Here is a 26,496-nt window from a genome sequence, read left to right on the forward strand (position 1 = left end):
ACCTTATTCCCTGTGCTAGGACTGCTGCCTCCTGGACCACAACAGTAAGCCAAGTCAGTTTATCAGACTGGAAGAAACGTATTCACTTTCTGCTGGATTAGTTTGCTCTGAGTTATTGCAGTCAGGTAAACTACAACCAATGCAAGAGGGAGTAGACCCACATAGAGAAAAGGGTCTTCTTTGTCAGCAGTAATTCTGGGATTAGGTTAGAGATTTCATGTAACAATTTGGTGAAAGCACAGAATGAATCAAAATTGCATGGCCAGATAAACAACACACATAAGAAAGACGCTGGCAACCTAAGAACGTTTCCTGTAATGATAATGTATTTGACAATCGCTGGCTGCCTCATCTAAAGGAACGTTATTTCAAGCAGGATTAAAATGACAGCTGGCAAAACTGAAAGAATTTAACAGGACTCTTCTTTGTTAATACAGATACCACCACTAAAATATTTTTATCTGGTATACCTCAGGTACGTGCATGCTCAGGTGAACTGTATTTTTTCCCACTGGATAACTAGTGTTATGTGATAAATTGCATCATCCTTGAAACTAGCAAGGAAGTAATACAGTCATACTGTTGTGTTTAGTTACTGTAACTGGTTTACAAATTCTGATCATTGACAATTACAAGAAATTGAATGTGTTTGTAGGGCCAGACACTTGCAAAGAAATTGCTCACTTGAAAAGATGTGTTAAGTATCAATTTATGCATTGCTGCCCAGGCTCTTCAATGCTAGTCCTTTATTTTGGAATTACCGAGCATTTTCCATTCCCCCTCCCTTTATATTGAGGTCTGAGAGATGCCGCTTAGAGCATCCCACTTTCCTTAGAGAGTCACAGGTTGCATCGGTCCAGCCTTTTCCATACCAGCCATGGTTTGCAAATGCAGGCACTGATGGGAAGGTGCTGAACATGAGAAACCTTAGTATGAATCAGTCTTCAGCCTGGATGTTTGCCAAGTGTTTCTGGTATGTGTGCTACCTTAATGTAATGGGGTTTAAGGAAATGGAACTCAGAATCATTGGTCAGTGTTGACAGTCTTAGAGTGACATGGTGGGTTCAGAATTGTGATTGAGCAGTTGGAGCATTTTTTAATTGACCTATTGATTTAACGTTGCCTGCTTTCATTATATGCAGGGCTATCTTATTCTGTCCCTGAGAGGTTAGACTGGTGTATTTTCACTAGGAAAATCATCCTATATTTGTAAGAATTTCTGGAAACATCAAATATTACCACCAAGACATATTTATCTAACAAACTGAAGAAAGGTTCACCATTTTAAAAGAAATTGCCATTAACCTAAACAGACAATGTAGTGTTTGAAAGCCACACAGTATTTCAGTTGCTCTGTCTGTATCTTTACATCGCTGGCTAAATGTCTTGTATTTGTAGTTTGCCTTTCTAAATGCTACATCACTATTTATTTCTAAATAACCTATTCTAGATAAGCAAAACTGTCTGCATTCAAGCCTCTTATGAACATAAATAGTATGTGCAACTTTCCCTTTACTGGTAGGACATACAGTTGTGATTATCCTGGATATCCTGATTCCAGTGTAACTAATCAAATTTATGGTTCCCATACTTAGTGTTTGATATGCGGGATGTCCTAAACATATAAATGACTCAGTAGGACTAGTGTATCTATAATATTTGCTTATGGCTCAGTAACGTAGTTCTCACAACAGCTGAAGTAATTCCCCATTGGGCCTGGCAAATTAATTTTCTATTTTGAGCATGAAACTGTGAGTATATTCAACTAGGCTACGTTCAGATGGCAGAGTACCATCAAGCACCATATTTAGGACTGTGATTGAGAGTTTAGACTAAGCCATCTCATCTGAAAAAGGATCTCACTTTGGCGCTTGTGTAAATATTGCTTCTTAATTTCTCATGTTATTTTTTAAGTTAGAAATTAATATTCCAGGTGGAATATGCCACGTGTAAAAGTGGAAACTGATGCACTTGAGTTCTGTGTGGTTTTGTTAGTTGCTTTAGTGATTTTTGCTATATGTGTTTAATTGATTTGCTTCTATTTTGCTTTATGTACTATTGAATTCTTCAAGTTTATGAGAAATAGCTATTAAAACAGAAGACAGAAATAGGATTTATTTGTATGCAAATGCATTGTGATGTCTGATTACATATGTGTCCAGGTTTTGGCTGGGATAGTTGATTTTCCTCCTAGTAGCTGGTATAGTACTGCGTTTTGGATTTAGGATGAGAATAATGTTGAAAACACACTGATGTTTTAGTTGTTGCTGAGCAGTGCTTACACTAAGTCAAGGACTTCCCTGCCTCTCATACCACCCTGGAGCAGGCTGGGGTGCACAAGAAGCTGGGAGGGGGCACAGTCGGGACAGCTGACCCCAGCTGACCAAAGGGATATCCTGTACTATATGACATCATGTGCAGCATATAAAGCTGGGGGAAGAAGAAGGAAGGGGGAGGACACATTTGGAGTGATGGCATTTGTCTTCCCAAGTAACCATTACGCGTAATGGAGCCTGGCTGTCCTGGGGATGGCTGAGCACCCGCCTGCCCGTGGGGAGTGGGGAATGAATCCCACGGTTTGCTTTGCTTGTGTGCGTGGCTTTTGCTTTACCTATTAAGCTGTCTTTATCTCAACCCATGAGTTTTCTCACTTTTACCCTTCTGATTCTCTCCCCCGTCCCACTGGAGGAGGGGATTGGCCGGGGGGGACAGACACTGAGCAAGTGGCAGAGCGGTGCTTAGTTGCTGGCTGGGGTTAAACCGCAACAGTACGAAATACTGAAGTATCTTAAAAAGATAGGTAAGGACTATGTGTCTTTCTCTGCTAAACAAGGGAGCTGATGCTGGTAATTTCTCTGAGTTGCACATTTTAAATCGATAACAAGATTAGAAGTATAAATTCCTCTTCCCCTGCTGTATCTAGCAGATAACATTTTCTTCCATGTGAGGTTGCATTTTAATGCAAAGATGCTGCTTACAGATTTCATTTTAACTTCACAGCATGAAATGGCCTAATTTTTTAATGTTGTGTGATAATTCCTTACTGCCCACAATACTAGTTTCATTCACTGTTTTCATGCTCTTTTCTTTCTGATGGTGCAATAAAGCAATTTTTGTTTCAGAAGTGGAGGTGGGAAGCATACTAATTCGCAGCTGGTTGGTTTTTTTATTCCCAGATGGTAGGAAGAACAAATGTGGCTCATTTCAGTGGAAGAAATGATAACTTAGCAAGACTAGATAGGCATTCTTCACTAATTGGATATGTAATTAAAGCACTGCAGTAAGTGCCACTGCAACACGTTCAAAGCTTTTGACACATCCCAAGGTGCATTTGGGATGGTAACAGGTGCAGATTACCAATTTTTAGAAACCTCTTCCCAGTAAACTGCACCAGGCTTCAAGCAGGGTACCATACTGCAACAGGTGCTGGGCTCAGCAGCAGCACCTGGCACACCCCTGTGGTACAGCATGCATAAACAAGGTCTTTCAAGTGGTGGGAGGCTGAAGTAAATGATAGAACTTTAAAACCTGTTACAGGAAAATTAGAGGCGGGGGGAGGGGAAGGGAAAGTTGCAGAGTGAAATGAAACCAGGGTTGCAGAGCTTTTCCGGAAAGCAAAAGCTCCATCTTCTACCAGTCTCTTCAGCAAGTGTGTGTCCTTTCAGTTTCACTGCCAGTGAGATGCTCAGTGTGGCTTAGCTGCTAAAATAAGTTCTTCTATAGCTGCAGACTGCCATATCTGAAGACAAAATCTGGAAGCATTACTGCTGTGTAAGACATCACCTTTATGCAGCAGTCAAGGTGAAAGTCTCATCATGCTTTTTACCAAATTAACATGAGAAATGAGATGATCACTGTCATGGACTAGCTACGGGCTAAATCTAATGAGTAATGTTCTTTTCTCTTTCCCACCTTCTCTGCCAAAACGTTGTCTATATTAAGATTTTTTTCCTACTTTGAATATTTCAGGATGTGAATTCCAGGAAGAATTGCAGAAAGGCTTGTACCACTTTCAGTGCCTTGAAGATGGTGTTGAAGTTCTTAAGAAGGTTTTTAATGAACTTGTTTCTTTGATTGCATGTTAATCTTGGTGATCTGTGGCTTTAAAAATCCATTATTGTAGGAGTACTGCTGCACATGTGTTACTAAACATAACAGCGCAAAAACCCTTAACAAAAGACCAGAACAAAACCTCGTCTTGTTTTCTAACATTTCTGAGAACTATGAGTAAAGCTTTCCTAATAAAGCTTGTTTGTATTTCTCTTTTATCATATTTAAGTTTCTGAGACTTACAGAGTTCATTCTATGAGGAAACATTCATAATGAAGTAGTCTGGTGGTGGGGCCCCTACTCTGGTACAGATTTTTGACCATCTGTTGCCTAGCGGGCAAGTAAACCAATAAAAGAATAATTGGAATTTTCCTGGCTGAATTCTCAGAGGAGCCCTTAGGAAGTCTCACCTTGCTTTTGACCTGTTGGTTGGGTTTTATTTAGCAGGCTTTTGTCATTTTCAGGTTTTTTTCTCCCATTGAAAAATGAATCAGAGATAACAGGGAAAATAGCTATTGAAACAGGATACAGTGTTCTTTACTTATGCTAAACCTTTGCTAGAAGCAGATCTAAAGATGTGATGTTTGTGGTTTGGATTGGTATTTCTAGAAATGTGCTGTTATTGAGATATATGTGGGGAGAAAAATATCCCAACACCAGATGGATCCTGGTTTGATTGCAGTTTAACCCTTATAGGGTCAAACCGAGGATGATACTAAGAGGCACCAATTTCTAGTATAAAGACTTCAGGTTTAAAAAAAAAAAGTGCTGTTAACTTTAAAAAACTAACAGCAACAAACCAAACCCAGAAATGCATGCCTTTATCTCTTTACTGTCATCTGTGCTAGAAGCCTGAGTGCTTTGCCACAGAGGTTTAACATAACTCCATCTGCTGAAGGCACTTTCACATTTAGTCTTTGCTCCTGCTTTGAGCCCAGTGTGAAGCACAGGGAGGCCACGAAGTCTTCAATGACACATCACTTCAAAAAATGTGACTGATGGTGTCAGGGCTCTGTGGGAGCACAGGTCCAGCCCACACAAACCTCATGTCAGGATGAAGGTTTAGCATGTTACAGCAAAAAGGAGTTTCTTAATGGACAGTTTGATAGGAGCTTTGTAGCTTACATCTAGGGTTTGAGAAATCTGCTTTTGCAGGGTAAGTGGGAAAGCTTTGCCAGCTGAGAACTCAAGCTCTTCCTGCAGAGAACGCGTCCTTTCTAAAGGCATCTTTACCAGGCCTGGAAGAGAGTATGTGCCTCACCTGGAGGAGTCCTGCCACCCTTGTCTTGCACGTTGTAGGTCCCTTTTTAGTGGCGAGCAATGCACGCTTTTGTGTAGACTGTGCTAGAAGGGTCTAATAGTTCCCTTGGGTTGATAATGTCGGCTTTACTCATACATAATTATCCAGGCAGGATTAGCAAGATCCAGTGTCAGGCAGTGGCATGAAAGAATGCTATCATTTTCCACTTAAAGTTATTATCTTTCTGTATTTCTCTCCAGTACTACTGTTGAGAAGAGATAGTATTGTGCGAAACAGTTGCTAATAATCATCTCAGATGTGGGGGGGACATACTAATTTCTGTACTTGCTCTTTTGTCTGCATTTGGTTCCTGTGTGGGGGATTCCATCTACTGTTGTGCTGCTCTAGTACAACACATCCTTCTACTCTGCAGTGTCTGGGCTGAGCACCTCCTTATAACACCCTGCACCACCACCCTATGGATCTTAACTGCTGGTGTGGGAATGACTCCATCGTTAGCATCACTGCTATACAGTTGTAATGTTTTTCACTTGCTTCATTAGCCAGTAAGTGTGGGTAAAGACTGGCTAAAACAGCAGTTGCTGTAAACGGTCAAAATGTTACTGCTTGCCAGCCACTCAGTATGCCCATCAGACTGTAGTCTGTGCCTCTGACATGCATTGCCTTGGGAGGTGGTGTGAGTGAGAGATGGATGAACTTTCTGATGAAAGGAGATGTAGAATATCTAGGTCAGAACTAGAAAATACTAGCATTTGTTTGGTTTGGCCCAGAGTTATATCTAGTTTCCCTTTACTTCATGGAGCATCCTTGTGCGCCTTGTAGCCTCACAGACTGTTAATACTGTTGTTGTTGATCTTGCTGAGTCATGATGGCAATTCAGAAACTATAAGGGAAAGTCTTTCCTACAAAAAAAATCAAGCCTGTCAGGGAAGTGGAAACACTTCGCATATGGGGAACAGTACGTTTAAGGCACTCGGGCATAGCCCTGTGGAACACGAGTGCAGGAGCTGATGCTAGAGGAGTGCCATTAACTTACATTTCAAACTGAAGGCAGCTGAAGTCTGCTAGTTTTCTTGACCCTGCAGTAGTGTTTTGGTTCAGATCAGGAGTGCACTGCTGAAACAAATCTCCAGATCATTCCCACTTCCCTCTTTTGATTCACACATGTGGAGCAGTTTTGGAGTTTGCAGGCTGGATTTCTCTTCAGTGGAACAACCTGAAACAGGCACTCCTGGAGAGCAGTGAAACACACCTCAGCTATTACTGAGCATCCAGTCTTTGCAAACAGAGTAGAGCAAATCTGAAGTGAACCCTGGCTTCCATAAATATAATGATGAATTTAGGTCCATGCTACCAAGTATTCCAGTGTACGGATCCACATTTACTGTGCTGAAATACTAATGTAAACAAGGTGACTATGTAATTTTTTTTTCCTTTTTATTTAGTTTATTTGTTGGTATACGTTACGTTCTGGTAGTCAAAATAATTGGTTCTGGGCAGGAATTGGCAGATACTTGATACTTTAAGTAATATGATCGAATGTTGCTTCTTTTTGTTACATACAGATGAGATTTTGAGAATAAGATCTCGGCTCCTGTTGCAACCAAATTATTTTCATGTTTTCAAGGACTAGTTTTGCTGACAAGCCCTACAACACAAAACTAGTTTCTTCATCATGACATCTTGTAATTTCTCCTATTACCTCTGTGGGACGTGAAGAGTATCAAAAATGATTGCATTTTTTAAATGGGAAATTACCAACCATAAGTATATGTAATTTCCAGGGGTTCCCCTGCACTGACTGCAGCTTTTGTCTTGCTAATGGAAGTGACAACATGGTACTTGTACTTCTGTATGTTTTCTCATTCGAATTTGATTGAAAAATGTTTTTAACATGCATTTTTTATATTAGTATTTGTGGATCACAAAAGCAGCTAACTCACAGGTGGAACAAAGCAAATTTATTTATCATCAGTCTTCAAGAACATGGATTTTCTTCCTAGTTTGAAAAGACATGTCTGTACTTTATTCTCTACATGAAAGAAAGTATGATAATTCACATGAAAGTATGTCAGAATTTGAAGAAAGAAGTAAAAGATTATTTATGCTGTATTGTCATTTGTTGTGACTGTTTAAGGTGACAACAGTTCCTCCTGCTGCATAATTGGTCCAGGAAAAAAAAAAAAGGAATCGGAAAGACATGCCCAGCTCACAAAGTCAATACTACCACCTCCTCTATCTCATGTTTATATATAAAGGTGCACAGCAACCTTAACACAGGACAGGGTAGAGAAATTTCTCCTTGAACAGACAATTCTTCAGCATCAGCAGCTAGGTTGGAAAAAAGGCAACAACCACCTTAACACATTTCCTAGCTGGAGAGAAAAAGAATATTCCTTGGAGATCATAGAAATAGGTTAATGGTGAACATGAATAATGTAAGGAATTCTGTGCCGTAATTTTGGAATTATACAATGTGTTTTGGAACTTGGGCATTCCTGGGACTGCTGAGCTGCAGAAGGGGACAGCATGTAGAACTCTAGAAAGTTCTAAGTGGACTTATAATAGCAAAAATGGTACAGGAGTTCTTGTTACAAACAAATGGTACTGTAATTTTTCTGTAGTTAAGAAAATAAATAGGTACACAATGTATGGTTTTATTCTGGTCCCAATTGTTTAACTTTTAATCTCCCTTGCATAATTAATGGCCAAAGGAGAGCCAGCAACATGCCCCAGCAGCAAAAAGGGCTAATGGTTATCCTGGGCTGCAGGAGGAGTGTTGCCAGGGGGTCAAGGGAGGTGACCCTTCCCCTTTGCTCAGCACTGGTGAGGCCACCCCTGGAGTGCCGGGTCCAGTTCTGGGCTCCCCAGTACAAACAATATATGGAGCTGCTGGAGAGAGTCCAGCGAAGGGCCACTGGGACGATGAAGGGACAGGAGCGTCTCCCCTGTGAGGGGTGGGAGAGACTAGTACTGTTGGGCCTGGAGAAGAGGAGGCTCAGGGCGGAGCTCATCAATGTATATAAATACCTGAAAGGGTAGGTTAAGTAGTGATGATGCAGGTGGCATATGGATGCTGTTGTGTCGCACACTGCCCAGTATCATCTAATTCTTTCCCACCTTTCCATTCGTGTTCACTTGCTGCCTTATATTTCACACGGAAGTTGTATGTTTTGAGGGCAAGAAAAGATTTTTATTCTGTTTTGGTAGCACAATAAGTATACAGTAACTGAAAAGAATATAAACAGTAGTGTTACTTAGTGGGGTGTATTAGTTATATATATTAGTGGGATATATGAAATACTTTCATACGAGTTTTAATTTAGTTTTAAATATTTATGTATTAAGTTTTAAATGCTTATTACATTTATTTAAAAAATAAAATATAATACTATATACCCAAATTATTTGTTAAATACTGAATTTTTAGAGTATTTTTATATGGGTCATTATTTCTACAGAAGTGATTTTCCACCAGAAGTGCCACCCTGTGCATGAGTCCAGGTCAGTAAGAGCTTTTACTGTCTCTTCATGTGAGACTCCCGGAGAAGGCATGATGTTGGGATTGGGTTTATTGCAGGAAAGGGAGTAACTTTTCAGAGGGTGAAGAACATACTCAGTAGGATATTGGAATCATTACTCCTGCTGCTCCTGGCATGAGAGGTTTGGTTTATTAATGTATTTATTTTTGATTAACAGTCACCATGCTTTCTGAATGTGGATGTGTTACATGTCAATCTGTAGCTGTATCCAGTGTCACAGTGGTTATTTAGGTCTGACGCAAATCATATTAGTCAGAACAGGAACTGAACATCAGTGTTTTGCCAGCACTGGTACAAATCCTTGGGCAGTTGAAACAATACCAAATATAAGACCATAAAGAAATCTGTTTATCTCAATGTATTTATATAAATAGTGTGGAAGTATCCCTTGTCCTCATACAAACACTTCGCGCAGTTTCATTCATCAGCGTCCCCTTTTCCCAGCATCTGTGGATGCATTTTCTAGTGTGGTTTCTTCGGGCAGTTGAATTATTGCTTCCTGCGCAGCAGTAGATGTGGCAGACTTTGTATGCTTTGTAAGATATACATGTTCTAATGTACAGCTGTTCTGTTAGAAATTGGTTTTGAAACTGGCTTTGAACATAGAAGGCAATATATCCATGCCATTTCTTGGGTTCAGGTGTTGCTGACAGCCAGCCAAATTACCATTACAAACTTATTACTAAACTGGCTGTGTTCAAAGTCGTTTCAGCCTTTCTGGGTTCAGCAGGTGACATTTGTGAGCTGATTATGTAAACCTAGTCCTTTCCAAGGCAACTCTAAATCTAACTAGCAAGGCATTGATTCTGAGGAATTAGCAGTCTTCAGCTTTGATAACTAATGGCAGCAAAGGAAATCCATGTAGCATTAGTAGATACATGCAAATCAGTGTGTTGGAGTATCTCTTTTTTTTTTTTTTTTAAATTGGTGGAAGAAGTCCTTTGACACTAGAACACTAGAAACTGGCAAAACAAAACAGTTCTGATTAGTGATTTCTCACCTAATCACTTCGGAGATCTAATCTTCATGATTCATGATTAATTTGTTTAAATACGGTTTTACTACTTTTATTCTAGTGAGGTTTGAGGGATATATTATTATTGAAGGGAGCTGGAATAGCACCCTACTGAATCAGAACAGCTTGAAGTTTAAATCACTCTTACTGCTGCTGTGTGAGGATGAACCTAATGAATGTTTTCTTCAGCTGCAGAACTGGTTCAAGAGGTTTCTGCCACACCCTTCATCACCTCCCACATTTTGCAGATGCAACTCTGAGGACTGCAGTGTAAGCTTTGATTAGTGAGATGAACTAGGTTTGAAACAAATCTCCTCACTTTCACTCCTTTTTTTTTTTTTTTTCTTTAAACCCAGATAATTTCATCAATTTAATTTACAGCACCTCTTCCTCCTCTCCCCTCCAGTGCATGCAAACCCAGTTCCATTAGGTCAACTGAGGAGGTAGCAAAATGTAACATCCAGATGAATTTCCTCTGCTTAAAAATGCCTATCATAGTGGATTTTTTCCCCTCCTCCTTTCTGCCATAGAGGGTAGCTTATCTCAGCCTGGCTGGAGATCAAAGTTCTCAGGTTTGTTTAACAAAACTGTTGGTGAACTTTTAATTTTTACCCCTCTTTAACATATAACTCTGTTTTAATGTCATGTTTTAATGGCATTGCTGTGTCTCAAACCTCCAAGAATTCTGAAAAGTTTTCTAGCATCACAGTGTTACTATTTTGCACATTTTCAGCTGTGGACTGGTTTTCATGCCTGTCCACAGTCCTTTACATTCGTTTTTGCATTTGTATTTCAGGGAAGAAGGGCTATGTGCAGTGGTGTGCTAAAAGGCTGGTTAAGTGCCTGCCTATCAGCCATCTTCAGAGCTGGTCCTTCCCGGTGCACACCTTATAGAAGTAGAAAAAGCAAAATACCTTTTTTGAAAGTATTTGATTCAGAGCAGATGCTTTGGCATGTGTAGATATGCTGTATAATAGAGCATTTCTTTTTCTAATTTCTTTCATTCTGTATGGTAGGTGCCCTTCGCCTGAAAATTTATGGCCCAGTCAGCTGCCATACCTTACATAAACTTCCTAATAAGCTACTTCAATATAATGTTGTTGGTTTGAACTCTGTAGGGCAAGTTTCTGATCACTTTGGTTATTTCTGTGCTCTTCCTTGCAATAGAAAAAATATTTGAGACTTACTTGTAATGTCTCTTGCCACATGGATCTACTGTCACCTGACATTTCCTTTTTATCTTAGAAGATAATAGACCAGTTATGAAGAAGGATGTATTTCACTGTTAAACGCAGTGGAAAATGTCAAAGGTTTATAAAAATAACAGTGTAGAAATTATGTAAATGTTATCATTGACCTTCATCATCATCATATTCCAGTGAGTCATGTTACACTTGGGATGAATGAAAGATTTTTGCATAACTTTAATACATAGCACATGATTCACTACTTCTGTCAGGGCATTTTGACATTATGAGCAGACTTAAGGGCTGACTTCTCTTCAGGGACACTGACTCAAACCAGCAAAGGGATAAGCGTGCTGGTTGTGTTGTGCTGCCCCATTGGGGTTGGGTGTTACGACTCTGGCATCTGAATGGGTGTGTCAGGGCGGACACTGGATGTGCTGGAGATAACCCCTTCCCTGCCCAGGGAAGCTTGGTGGTGCCACATAGGGCTGGTGGTGTTGCAACAGGTCACCCTGGGGGTAGGGGGACTTGAGGGAGCAGTTGCTTGACAAAACCTGTGGTAGGAAAGAGGGAGAAGAGCACCTGGCAGAAGAAAATAGACAGTGAAACCATTGGCTGTTTAAGCGGTGAAGGGAGAGCGAGTGAACTTCCAATGCTGTGGATGATAGTCCCCATTCACAGGACGAGCCCATGACAGCAATCATGGTTGGCCAGTGCCCTCATGTGTAGCAGAGGGGCAAAAGAAAGAGCCAGTGCTGCAGCCTGTGTACACACCTCCCAGGCTTCATCACCATAGCCTGGGAGAGACTGTCTGGGGGAAGCTTTCCGAGGGCTGTGGTGCCTCTGTTTGCGTGTTGTTTGCCTCACCTGATGTCTGATCCATTTACAACGTTCAAACATCCACCCTTCCAGGGCAGCCTCTGGGGACGTCGGTGTGGAAGTCCAGGCTGGGCTATCACAACACAGAATTGCAGCACCTCTGCACTCTGGCACTAAATGCTCAACTCAGGATCCCAAGAGACCTGTAAGAAGGCCATTGTTTCTTAAAAGACCAATTAATGAGCTACAAGAGGGACTGAACTGTGAAGAGACAAAGCTGTGATGATACAGATTGGTGAAAGCAGTATCTGAGAAGGATGAAAGGAGAAAACACCAGTGCCAACAAGGGCCAGCTAACACAGGGTTGAAGAGTAGCGTGAAATGCTCATACGCAGTGCTGAGTTTGACAAAGGCTGTTACGAGTTGGACATTGTTGTAAGCTACCTAGAGGGAAAACAAAGTGTGATGGGATATAAAAATGGAGGGAGAAAATGTATCTTACATGGAATATAGTGATCAATTCTGACTATTTATCTACAAAGTGATCTAACAGGAACAGTTAGACACAGGTAGGACAAAAGAGAAAATAACTAAGAGGAACTTGCACAAGATGGATATAAACCACTAAAAAGTATAGAAAAGTCAAGACCAAGCCTTTTTAGAAAGATATAAGAGTGAATGACTGACTTGAAAGACAGCAAATGGAAGAGTAAATGTTTTATTGAACACATAATTGACCTGTATAACTCAGAACACCAAGATCATTGTAAAAAGACTTAAGCATTTTAAATTATTTTTTAAAATAAGCACTTTTATAGACTATGATGACATTCAAAATTACATCAGAACAGATAAAGACATTTTATAAATGTAAACTTGTAGCAGTAGAAGTCTTCCAAGTCATAAGAAAGTAAATGACTTTTGACACTGTCCTGCATGACATCCTTTTCTCTAATTTGGAGAGATATGGATTTGATGGATGGACCACTTGGTAGATAAGGAATTGGCTCAGTGGACATGCTGAAAGAGTTGTGATCAACGGCTCAATGTCCAAGTGGAGAGCAGTGTCAAGTGGTGTTCCTCAGGGGTCAGTACTGGGGCCGGTGCTATTTGACATCTTTGTTAGAGACATGGACAGTGGGATCGAGTGCACCCTCAGCAAGTTCACCAATGACACCCAGCTGTGTGGTGCGGTCAACATGCTGGAGGGCAGGGATGCCATCCGGAGGGACCTTGACAGGCTTGAGAGGAGGGCCTGTGCAAACCTCATGAAGTTCAACAAGGCCAAGTGCAAAGTCCTGCACATGGGTTAAGGCAATCCAAGCACAAATACAGGCTGGGCATTGAGTGGATTGAGAGCAGCCCTGAGAGGACTTGGGAATAGTAGTGGATGGAAAACTGACTGAGCCAGCAATGTGCACTCACAGCCCAGCTTTAAACTGAAAGACGGTAGATTTAGGTTAGATATAAGAAAGAAATTCTTCACTGTGTGGGTGGTGAGGTTGTGGCTGCCCCCTCCCTGGAAGGGTTCAAGGCCAGGTTGGACGGGGCTTTGAGCACCCTGGTCTGGTGGAAGGTGTCCCTGCCCATGGCAGCGGGGTTGGAACTAGGTGATCTTTAAGCTCCCTTCCAACCCAAACCATTCTATGTTGCTATGATTAAGGAAAAAATTCCCATATGTGAACAGAACTGAAACCCAACTGTCTAAATCTTGTGGGTTTTGCTCTTTGTGTAATTAATCAAGTATGGTCTGTTTCAAGACACTGAGGTAGGTGGAACATTGACCTTGTTTAATTTGTCAAATCCTGCTGGTCTTGCACGTGTTTTTTTTTTCCCTGAGCTTTTTTGAAGGAATAGTACCTCTAAACTATGAATAGACAATACAAGGGATTATATGTGAGTAATATCCTTTTATCTCTGGTGTCACTTATCTTCTGAATTTGGGCAGGTTATCTGAAGGTTTGACTATTTCAAAGGTCAGTGCATTTAAACAGGTGATCGTTATCTGATATTTGCATTCCATACGAAAATAGATTATTCACTAAATCTTGTCTGTCTTCATAATCAGTAATACAGTTATCAGTTATGCTATGTCGGCAATTTAATCCTAGTCACCCATAGCAAGTCTTCTTGATAGAATAAAGAACATCCTCATAAATAGTCCCCTTTTTTTGTGAGCAACCTTTTCTTATAACAAAAAGAGTATTTTAGGATTTTAATTGTAGTGCTTTTAAACATGCTAGTGTCCACTGAAAAAGGCAAATAGGCGTACATTTTATTATCTGTTATTTATGTAGAACTAGCATGTGCTAGGCACTTTATGGAGGGATGATAGAAGGGAATTTCCCTGAAGAGGTTGTAGTACAAAGAGTTTGCAAAAAGGTGCAGGAGCAGAGATGGGAGGCAATAGAGCTCAAACGTCTGAAAGCAGGCATGGAGTAGCCCCTGCCTCAGATCTGTAATTTCCTCTCTTTTAATGTATAGCTATGTTGGGTTTTTTAAAATTACTTTTGCACAGTAAGAATATAGACATTGTTAAGAAAAGTCACATAAAAGCTATTTCATACTGGGAAAAAGTAGGGATCTTGTTCCTCCCCGCTTGCCAAAGCCTCATAAATTGTGACTGTTTTAGTTCAAGCCTTTCAGTATAATCATTCCCAAGCAGTGACTGTGTATCCTGAGTAGCAAGCAAACATTGATCACTCATCTATCTTTTGCTTTTGGAAGATGTCATCCTCTTACTGCTGCTGGTTGAGTGGAGCATATATTCTCTCCGCAGTCTGAAACTGTCAGCCCTCTTTAGTCTTAGTTCCTGTAATGGTCAGCATCTGAGGAACAGATACACAATCCCCTCTGCTCTGACTTAAGTGATGTGACAACCTCACCAGAACGGCAGAGCAGACGTTAGAAGGTAGCATCTGCTTCAGGCACCTCAACTAATTCTGTGAATTGGGAAAACTTCTGTAAGGGTTAACCAGGCAGGCTAGTCTGAGCACTCAGTTTAATATAACCTTGTTGCAAACTTTCCTGTAGTAAAGACTTTCTCCTTCTATACTTTCCTCTCAGCCTGGGTGCATACTGTATAGCACCTGGAAGGATAATGTCTGTCCTTCAGAAGGAATTATGAGAGAAGTATTGGAGAGGTAAGAGAACCCCTCCTCATGAAGAGATGAGCTGATGGCTGCCTGGGTCAGCGCAGAGGCTGGAATTAAATCACCATCAGCCTACTCTGTGCATAATGAATCGACAAATGTGTCAGAGTGGTGTGGTTTGGGGTTTTTTTGTACACAATACAGATGTTTGAGTTCAAATTAATGAAAACTTGGATTAATTGTACAGTGCAAATATGTATTAAATTTAGGAACCTGAGCTTGCAAGGGGCTTTCTAGGTCTGCAAACTCAATTTCTGCTTGCTATGTATAGCCTCATGATATTGCACCATCCATAAAGTTACCAAGCTTCATCAGACTCCATATTAAACATAGATGGATTCTTTCCCCAGTACTGAAAGTGGATGGCTGCTCCAAAACTCTTCTCCAAAGCTCAAAAACCTTTTTCTAATTTCTAGATTAAGTTTTATTTCCTGCTGCATCAAAGCTATTTGTTTTTGTGGCAGTATTATTCTTCATCTAAAGCATTTTTTTTCCCTTGATAGTACTTGTATGCTGATGCATTAATAGAGAGATACTATATCACTTTTCAGCCTCCATTCATCTGTGCCGAGGAAGCCAACCACTTTTGGTTGCTCTCACATCTTTCTCTCACAAAATAGTCTCTCTTGCCCTGGTGGTTTTGGTAACCTTTCTCTGCTCCTCTTCCAGTGTAAATTCATTCTTTAAGCATAGATATACACAATGAGGTAGATTAGTCCCGATGAGGTCTGATCTGCATCTTACTCAAATAACGCACCTTTAGTTCTGCAAGACACCTTCATGTGATGGAGCATTGCAGTTGCCTTTTTTGTGTTTGTGTCACATGGGTCAATTTTAGATACCCTATGATCTACTCAAAACGCACATCTTCTCTTCCAAACCTGGAATTGATTGTCTCAAAATGCTTTCAGGAAAACTAAGCAATTGGTGCTGGTCTTCATACGGATGTGAGATAAGGGAAGATGGAAAATAGAGTAAGAGAAAATGGTTAGTTTTTGAAGTAGGGGAATGTCACAAGAGTTGTTTCTTGGAGGCTTGTGCTGGGGCTTGTGGTGTTCAACGTATTCATAAAGAACCTGGAGGAGGGAGGTAACAAAGTTTACTAAGGACAGAAAATCATTTAAGGCAGTAAGGATGATGGAAGAGCCACAGGGCAACTGGGGAATAAAATGGCACTTGAAAATGAGCACAGATAAGATGTTAAGTCATGCACCCAGCAAGATGAGTCATAGTTTCACATGAAATGATAGGATGTGCACTGGTGGATCCCCGGGGTACCTCTGAGGAGCAAGATCTTGGGCTTCTGATAGACAGGGCCTAGAAAGTGTTAGCTCAGTGGTAGTCAGAAATGCGAGTCAAATGTCCAGCATTATTAGGGATGGAGTAGAACACAAGGTGAAGAACATTTTCTGCAATTTCATAAATCTGTTGCAGCTGTGTCTGGCACTTCCAATTCTCTTATCTCAAAGGAGATAAAGCAAACAGAAGGTGAGCAAGAAAAAAAGCCATTAATTAATACAATTTTGGGGGGGGGGTTAAAAGACTGAGCTTGGGTAAATTATTCATAATGTCATTAAAATTCAAATACAACTTAAGTTTCCTGTCAGGTTAGCTAGCATGGAAAACTAAACCTCATGTATTTCTTCGCTAAGACTTTATATGTTGCAATGATAAGATGTCTTACCTACCTTTCATCATAGGGAAGTGTCTCTGTGCATCTTAAATAAAAAGAATATTTCCTTTTCTTACTCTGCTGGAAAACTGAAAAGATGTTTCTACTATTAAATTCATTAATGTCAAGGGGAAATCTCTTGTGTTCACATAAAACCTGACAGGGCTTGCAGAGCAGCTGGTTTCACAGGAGAGCAGGCAGGGAGTTTCCAGGAACCCTGGGGGAATATCTGCCCTGTCCAGCGCTGCACTGGGCAGACTGGGTGCTTGTAGAGTGAGCCCAGTTCAGAGATCAGAAGCAGCATAGCCCTGTACACACGGAGCTTTGCCTGAGCTCCTCAAGACACAGCTAGTTGCAGTCGCTCGGGAAGATGCATCGTTGTACAGCACTAACGTAACCCGAATGAGCTGGCAGGTTTGGGGCTGCAGAATTACTAGGGCCTGTCTGCACTTTCTTGGCTTGATGTCAGTGTAAAGACTGCCCAAACTAGATTTCAAGAGATTTCTTCTTCCTTGCTGCAACAAAAACAAAATACTATTTTTTTTGGTTGGCAAACAGAAGAAAGCATTCCTGGTTTATGCTGGATTTACTGTCCTTTCCTGTGCATATGATTTACATTTAGAAGCAGGCTGTCTGGCAGAGTGTGCTTTGGCAGCGTAGCTGCTTGCACTGGGTGCAAGTGTGATTGCACACATTTGTGGAATTGAGATTGCTGGCCACGATCAGCCTGTACACCAGTGGAAACGTTCCTCCACTCTGAACAGATCACTATTGATATTTCTAGTGTGTAAATGTCTAAGCAAAAATCCAGCCACGGTGGTTAGATACCAGCAGTTTTTATGTGAAAATATTTGTTCTGGTTTTAGATACCTTTCATGGTTTATCATCTAAACGCTTCGCAGAAGCATGGAAGTATATAGCACGGAATGCTGATTATAATACTTCTATGTAATTTAAATGATTTTCACAAAAGGTCTCAGAGTATATTACTGCAAAATAGATGTAGGAACTTTCTTCTGAAGTATGGATTATTTGATGTGACAAGGTGGGTAAAAGAAGTTACATCACTTTGTAAAACTAAACAAAAAAAGATCATCAGGAAACCCCAGAATAACACACAGATTTTCTGGCATAGGTTTCTACTCCCCATTAGGCATTACTTCCTGCTCCAAAATAAGTATTTATACAATTACGTTCACAATTTTGAAATGTAAAAGTATTTTTTTATTTTTACTTGCTTATTGCTAGTACTTAGGCTTTGTTTGCCTACTCAAAACAGACCTTTGAACGGCATTTGTCAATAATAGCAGAATTCAGAATTAGCAATGGTGAAGCGTTTTTTCTCTCACACAATGTAGCCAGTATCAAACTGGTACATGATCTCCCAGCTTTAGCTCAACCTACACCTCCTCTGCTTTGTTCCAGGTTATGGACACACAGTGCCTTTATCTGATGGAGGAAAGGCTTTCTGCATCATCTATTCAGTCATTGGGATCCCGTTTACACTGCTTTTCCTGACAGCGGTGGTACAGCGCATCATTGTGTATGTCACCAGGCGGCCCGTACTGTATTTCCACATTCGCTGGGGCTTCTCCAAGCAGATTGTTGCAATCATCCATGCTATAGTCCTTGGGTTCATCACTGTCTCCTGCTTCTTCTTAATCCCAGCAGCAATATTTTCTGTTCTGGAAGATGACTGGAATTTTTTGGAATCTTTTTACTTCTGTTTCATTTCCCTGAGCACCATTGGCCTCGGAGACTATGTGCCAGGAGAAGGCTACAATCAAAAATTCCGAGAGCTGTATAAAATTGGAATTACATGTAAGTGCCAAACTAACCAGATAAACAATAGTCATTTTATTAAAAAAAATAATCAGACTTTCCCTTTCCATTCTGTGGATGGTGATTGTTTTGTGAGCTATCAGCTAATGAACTGGGAATTGTAGGTAGCTGTGCAGAGTAAACCTTTAAATAAGGTCTCTCTTCTTAGTTAATGAACAAAAAGCTAAAACAAAAATTCCATTGTGGTAAGCTATAGCAATTTACTCTCTTATTAATAGTAGAAAAAAATGCTCTCATTACTGTTATGAAAATGGTTACAAGCATCTTGGGCTAAGATTTCAGTGCATCACAGAGCCAGGAAGATGATCCTTGTAACACAGGGTTATCTCATAAGGTGAGATTACAGGCAGACAAAGATGAATCAAGTAACAACAGAAAATGAGGCAGAAGAGCAAAATTTCTGACTCCAGTTGTAACAGAAGGTAGCTGAAGCTGGCACTGGTGCATACCAGGTGTCAGAGAGAGACAAGTAGACTGAGATGGTAGCAAAACAAGACCACAAATGTTAAATTTAAATTGTTTAATTATGTTTGACACATAAGAGAGGTGAAGTGATCAATGATTTGATCAAAGTAGAGCTAAGAAAATTATGTTTGTGTTGACATTCTGAATAAATGTATGCTGAGGGCAGTATTCTCCAGTGACAGTGTTTTGAAGCATCCCAGTTATCTGATACGGCTTCAGTCTGCACAGCCCTTGGTCACCAGGCACACCAGTTAAAAGATCTGAATGGCCAAACCAAACCTTTCTGTCAGGTCAAGAAAATGTTATGGCTCAGGCTATCCTTTTTCAAACTTCAGAATACTTAGGAAATAAATTGTAGGAAATACTAGAAGGAAAAAGTAACTTTTAGGCAAAGTTATGACCTTAAAATATTTAATTTCAACAGTTTTTAAGGTCATAACTTTTAAATAATTATTTTTCCTTTCATGTGAACAATTCAAGGAACCAAACAGGATATATAAAAAGTTTCCTCTTGCTAAACCTGAGTTTTCTTTGAGAAAAGTTTTGAAGTTTTACATCAGAAAATGCTTAATGAGTGCTACATGCTTTTCAATAGTTTTCAGGAGAACACAAGTCCCATTCTAAATCAAGTGGTGATCAGCTGGACTGAGTTTTAGAGATAATTACAAAATTCTCTGTGCAGATTTATAGATGCCTTTTAACTGGCATAGCTTTGTCACTTCTTCCTTGAGTTAATGCATAGCTCCCATTTGATGTCATGAGATAAAGCTTAAAAACAATTAATAAATTTTAGCTGTAGTGCTGATTTACATCAGTACTGGTTATTGCAGTATTGATTTAGCGGTGCCTCTGAAAGGAAGAGGAGAGTGTTACTGCCAGTGAATAATCTGTAACTACAGGTGAAATACTTATGCCTTTAGGTAACAAAACAGTGACCATATGTAGATTGTAATAATTAATCTGTGTTGATCTTTCAGCACATTTAATGTTCAGCCTTTGGATGATCATGTTGTACTAATAATTGTACACTTAGCTTCCGCTTGATTTACTTATTGAAATGATATAATATTCAAGTAGTCATGCTCCTCATTAAATTGTAATGATCAGTAGCAGGGATCTAATGAAACACTGAGATTAAGAAATGCTCATTTTAACACCTTTCTTCAAATTCTAGATGAATATGTTTGAAGAGGAAAAAAAAAAAGAGCACAGTGGGCTGTTAACCATATGAAACTCCATTTTCAAGAGCCTCAGTCTATGAGAGCTGACTATTACCTTTAAAAATCAGAGTCAGTACACCACCAAAGTCATCACTAATATAATTTAAATAACACTTCCAAGTTTGGATAGTTTATGTATGTTAGTAAAACATTGCAAATAATCTTCAAGGTGTCATCAGATATACTAACTTTGTCAGGTTTTTAAAATATCAGCAGTAATTTTACAGTCATTTTTCATTTTGATTTTATTGGTTTTGTACAAATTTCTAGTTGCTCTTTATCCACTCATTTCAGCGTATTGGGTATCTTCTTATAATATTAAAGGAAATCAATTCAGAAGTTTTCATGAAATATAGGTGATTTGTCCTGCTAAACTGGTACAAGCAACACGTAACCTTAATTAGCTGCCATATTTTTACTTCTTTTTGTAATATGTAGGAACACTAAGGGAAAAAAATCCTTTGAAGAGCACTTAATCATGAAGGTCATAAGTGGGAGAGCATGCACATGGTAAATTGTAGTATTCTGTTTCATTTAATGCCTTTACATATTTTTCTCTTGTACAGTTGTAACAGAATTAAAGCCACTAGGATTACTTTTTTTGATTATGTGGGATCTTGTTGATAGTAGAATGAAAAAAGAAGAAGAGGATTTGACAGTCTAAAGTGGGTTACAGAGCTCTGAAACTGGGTCAAAAAGAAAATTAACATACTATTCAAACATGACAGGGGTGGGAAAAGCTACTGGGTTCAAACGGTTCCAGACCTACTTAATTTGCTAATAATTAAAACTTTTTTTTTTTTTCTGTACCCAGGTTATCTGTTGCTGGGCCTTATTGCAATGTTGGTGGTTCTCGAGACTTTCTGTGAACTCCATGAGCTCAAAAAGTTTAGGAAATTGTTTTATGTGAAGAAGGACAAAGAAGAGGACCAAGTGCATATAATGGAACATGACCAGCTCTCCTTCTCTTCCATCTCAGACCAAGCAGCCTCCATGAAAGACGATCAGAAGGCAAATGAGCCTTTTGTGACTTCCCAGTCCCCAACTTCCAATGACAGCTCTCTAAACAATTAATACAGGGCTATCCATACTGTTGTTTTGGTGCATTTATGCTACTTACCATAAAAAATAGAACGCCTCATAATTTTTTTTCTGGAAATATAAAAGCTGGAAGACTGTGCTGCTTTAACAAGGATTCATCACTTCTGACATAGAAAAGACTTCTGGGAAAAATGTGGGAGCCACCCTGGGAATAGGGAAAAAATGTAGGATGTGGCTGGGAACATTAGGCCGTTTTGCTTGAGGGTCAAGGAGTTAGGTGTACCACTTTCAGAGGTGCCGCTGAGAAAGACTTGTACAAACAACTTCTTGCAGTTAGGAGAGTAGGCCTTCATTGACATCCAACTCACTTAGCTGCACATCCATCTTGCAATTGGGTGACAGCAGATTTTGAGATGTTCACATTTGATTGTCAGAAGTGTAATCAGATTTAGTCCAAGCACACCAGATATCTTAATCTGTGAAACATTTCCAGAGCAATATCTATAGATCTGCTGCAAGGGGGAGTATCTAGATCATCTCTCTGTGGCCCAGTAACTTTCAGGTGTAAATAATAATTCTAGGAATATAAAAACAAGGCTCCGGTCCCTCCTTTGGCCATGCCATTTACCTTCGTATTTCCTGCTTCCTTATAAGGTCCCCTCATCACAAGAAAAATGTTGTCCTGAAGAGAGTGTGCCTTGAGTCTTCCATGCTGTTTGTCTTTGCATGAAATACTTCTGTAACCTCTCGGAGACAGCAAGACCGGTTCAAAGTGCTGGGTGAGATGGCTTTGTAGGGAGAGGAGGCAACTGCATTTCAGTCCCCTGTCCTCCAAAATGGGCAGGAGTGGGTTCTTAGCTATGTGGAATGGAATGGAAAAGAGTCAGCATATGCCACGATCGGCATAGCCATGTGCTTATGGCATTCTCCTAGGAGAAGGGTGAAATCCTCTCAGCAGGAGGACTCGGCGCTGTTTCTTCCACAGTCCAACCCAGTGTATGCTTTCTGCTGAGCTGATAGGTAAGCGAAGGAACAGAAGTAGTGTCACCTTTGAACGTAGCCCCTTTCTCTTCTTTTACTTTTCTATCTAGTACTCAGATGACTTGGGAGGAGGAGGGAATGTTTCAGGGCAAAACAATTTTTCAGTTTTTCATATGGCAAGAAAAAAGGAAAAACGTCACATTTGGTTCAGATGGAACCGAAATTTTTTCCCCTTGGGAAAAGTCACTAAAAAGTCAAGATCTCACTCAACTTCTGAAGCTGGAACCTCTTTGGCTGTAACAGGAGAGGCGTTTTAGTCCAGCTACCAGTCACTGTGCTGAATGCAGTGACCTCAGAGTGAATTTCAGTGAGCAGGAGGTGAGACTTAAGGGGTTGTAGTACTCTCTCTTCTGGCCTTAAGAATCTACGATATGGGAGTCTTGATAATGCTTTGCAATGAACAAAAGATCTGGAGCACAAATAGCCATATTAGGACAGCCTCCCACATAGGAATAGTGTAGAGGAGAGCCTTTTCCCTGCAGTGCAAGCATGCCAGATTGCCTGTAATTTGGCTTTTAGTGTTTAGAGCTGAATAATATTTTACTGTAAAAGAAAAAAAATGCAAAGTGTCTAGATTTAGCGTACATGGGAAAAATACTTGAAAGTAAATAACCCAAACTATACTGTGTTTGAGCTTAATTACAGCTACCATCAAACAGATTTTATATCTTTACTGGAAAAACTTACTTTATGGTTGAATCAGCTGAAAGTCTTCAATTAGGATTTATATTTATAGAAAACCAGAGCTAAAGGTTGTTTTGGGTTTTATAGATTAGGTGAGAGCATACTGTGTTTGCATGTTCCCAGGAAAGTGGCTATTTTTATACTGCCTAAGTTAACACAGTTCTATTTATAATGAATGTTAACCAATATATATGTACATATATACATAAGTATATTTATATACTGTACATATATCATAAATCACCAGAGTTTAACAGACTTAGGAATGGCATTTTAGATAATTTTTTTTCCCTAGGCTTCTCTTTATACAGTCAGTAATTTAAAACTATGCCATTAAAATGACAGTGACATAAAAATAAGAGTACTGTACTACAAGAAACATTTATACCGTTTTTTTTCAATGGAATTTTATCGATGGTTTTCAGTAACTAAAAATTCAAGATTTCTTTTCATTTTAGTATAACATTAAGTTCTAAAGGATATGCACAGATGCTAAACGATATACAAAGTTAACTTTGCAGTGTATACAGAATTGCAAAATGTAGACATGTGAAATGAAAGCACAGAATTCAAAGCAGAAGCGATAAATAAGCAGTATACTCTGATGTAGGTGAGTATTTGTTATTTTAAATTTAAATAAAAAGTCTGGCTTTTGCCTGCCTGCACTATGAAGTGGGGAGTATTTTCTTTAGTGGTGTGTGTGTGCGCGCATACTGTGCAAAAATCCTGTCTGCGTTTGTCAAGATTGTACATCCTTTAGTTAGCCTTCCTCAACTCAAGGAGGGATCATTAATGCCAGAGTGTGTTACTTAACCTTGATATTGTAGCTTAGTATTGTGTCTATTATTCCTATAGAAAAAAAAGTGTCCCAAAGTGTGTTTTTGTTTCAGATGCTGACTGATTATAGCAAATAAAAAAAAGTGGCATAACATTTACTCTGTCTTTATAACCTACCTACTCCATTACTTGAGGAAATCTGCAAAACTGTCCTTGGATGTTATCAGTACCACCGATTAAAATAATGGCCTTCATTTCCTACAGCTTTTATGTCTTGATATGAAGCCAACATACAAGATCAGAATAGTTAAAACTGGAATCCAGATTAGAAGGAGAAAGATTATCATGCAAGAACCTTAGTATAAAGTGCATATCTTTCCCAGAGGCAAACTGAAGCTGGGTGTGTGTAAACCCAAATGAAGAGCATAGGTCATCAAACAACAGTGCTGAAACAAAAATTGCAAGAGGAACTAAGAAAGGTGAGCAGATTACTTGTACACAGAAGAAAATTGCATGCATCCTATCCTCACTCTCCTGTCTTCAATTGATCGAGGCATGTATCCCATTAATAGCTCTATTCCCATGCTACAGCTGACATTTGCCATCTTCTCTTTATCTTTCAGTCAATAAATATAAATGTGTTTTATTACTATTTCAAGGGAAACAACTGGCAGACCATTCAGTTGTGTTGGGGGAAAGAAAATGAAAGAACCCACTTGAGTTTTGATCTTGGAGTGGAGTGACAGCCATGTCTGTCCCTTTGAGAACTTGTCCTCTTCCTTAAGAGTTTGTTCCCAATGTTCACCAATGGCATCTAGTGTGGGTGAACACAAGACTTGCTGAAGGTTGAAATGAGTAAATTTCTAAGCAGGCAACTTCAGAGACTTGAGTGGTGTGCAGCTTTAATGATAGCACTACAAAAGTTACCTAGTTGGGTGTTTATGTCAGAGTATTTGTATAAGAGTAGCAGTTCTGGATTATATTCAGCGTTTGTCTAGCCCGGTTTTTTGTCTCTGGCAATGGCCAGGAGCAGACAGGTGTGCACTTGTGTAAGGAGAGGGCAAGCATGTAGCAACAGTTCCCCAGAATATTCTCTTAGCTCCCAGCAATGTGCAGCTCTGGATCTATGATAGTATCTAGGAGGTGTGGAAAGTCAGTGTAGGTGTGATGTGTAGAAGATGCGCCACGCTGATGTGCGCGCGCTCTGTTTTGGTCAGTAAGAGACTGTCCCGCACAGGATCGAATGAAGGTTACCTACTAGTTTCCCACAAAGCAGTTTCAAGTTTAGGGCTTTGCAGTAACCAGGTGGAATAGCAGTAGCACTGTGACTGCGTGGGATGGTCTCCTGAAAAAGGGAAGAAAGGTAGGGGAAGGCCTTTTACATGCTGTGATTTGGACATTGCTGTCCTCTGGGGAGATAGGAACATACACAGAACCTGTTTGCTGATGCTGAGTCTTGCAACTCCACATTACCATTTGCTTTGTAAATAGTAGTCAGAAATGTACTGAGATGAGACATAAATTGCTAAAAACTTTACTGCCCTAATGTTATTCCATTATTACTGATTCTTCTAGATTCTCCTTTCTGCTGAAGTTACTATAACTGGAAGCAGTTTTTCCAGATGTACACCAGTACAAAAGAATGGGGTTTCTCTTTTCTGCACTGTTAACTGTCATTATTGTAGTGTATATCAAGAAGCTCCTATATAGCCAAAAAAAAGTGTGTATCTTCATGTTGCTTGTTTCAAACAAACGGCAATTTTTGAAATCATGGTGACCAGCTCTGCAAATTCACATGCTTGCTAGTGCATACTAGGTACTTGATGTGTGTAATTTTTAATGCCTACAGTGTTAGTCTCATCACTTCCTGTGTTACCATTCTACTTGCCTTTTTATCATGGGTTTCTTGTTCCAGTTATCTTCAAAGGTCATCACGTTGCCACTGATAATGAGTGCTGTGATGCAGTTATTTTGCTGGTGACGATGCTGGTTTGTCAGAGCTGTTGCCTTAGCTGACAGTGAGACTTCCTCATATGCGACAGTTGGGGCCAAATTATAGGTTTAGGTAATAAGGAGTGACAGTGTGGCTGGGAGCAGGTGCATAGGCTGACAGCCAACATCAGGACAAAATCATCCTGGCAGACTGCTAAGTGACCACATAGTTTTCACCACGCTTTGTTGCCTGTCCCTAGGAGCAAGAGGAAAATGCTTCCAGAGGAAGGAAGGAGGAAGGACATTGCCAAAAGTCATCTGAAATGGAGTTCAATGGAATTAGCTTTTTCACAATTTGTCTGTAATCTGTGGCTCTCTTTTACTTCAGCTGCACCATATATACTCTGAAATAGAAAAACTCTTTGGCATTTCCTCAGTATAGATGGTCCCTGTGCTTCCTGAAGCAAGTTACCGGTTACCATAACAAGTTTTCCTGTATTAAGTTCACCGAGTGTTCAGACCCGTGAGCAGGAGTGTAAATCAGTGTCATTGCTGAAAGCTTCCAGGGGCAAATGTGGCTCAGTGCACTGCCTGGCCCTGGGGCTGCCTCCTTTTTGAGAGTACCTGCTGTCTGGAAATAGAAAAGTGAACCCTCTACCTTCACAAGTGGGGAACGCGCTCTCCTGGGAGACTCAAAGCTCCCCAAATCCGTTTTGTGCTAATCCCAGAGATTTTGTAGTTTTGAGCATATAGTATGTATGTACAGGTCTCCAGAGTAGCACATGGAACAGCAACT

General features: G+C 40.0%; 1 protein-coding gene across 1 annotated transcript in view; it reads left to right on the top strand.

Annotated features, from left to right (window-relative positions):
• Positions 1-23,654, top strand: part of KCNK1 (potassium two pore domain channel subfamily K member 1) — a 37,143-nt gene extending 13,489 nt beyond the window's left edge. Inside the window, exons 2-3 of the mRNA XM_033009479.2 lie at positions 18,124-18,519; positions 21,040-23,654. Coding sequence (XP_032865370.1) covers positions 18,124-18,519; positions 21,040-21,299 — 656 coding nt within the window. The 3' untranslated portion in view covers positions 21,300-23,654. The remainder of the gene's footprint in view (positions 1-18,123; positions 18,520-21,039) is intronic.
• The last annotated feature ends 2,842 nt before the right edge of the window (positions 23,655-26,496 follow it).

The sequence above is a fragment of the Tyto alba genome, unplaced genomic scaffold (genome assembly GCF_018691265.1).
Source record: "Tyto alba isolate M040663 unplaced genomic scaffold, T.alba_DEE_v4.0 Super-Scaffold_22, whole genome shotgun sequence".
Lineage (NCBI taxonomy): Eukaryota > Metazoa > Chordata > Aves > Strigiformes > Tytonidae > Tyto > Tyto alba.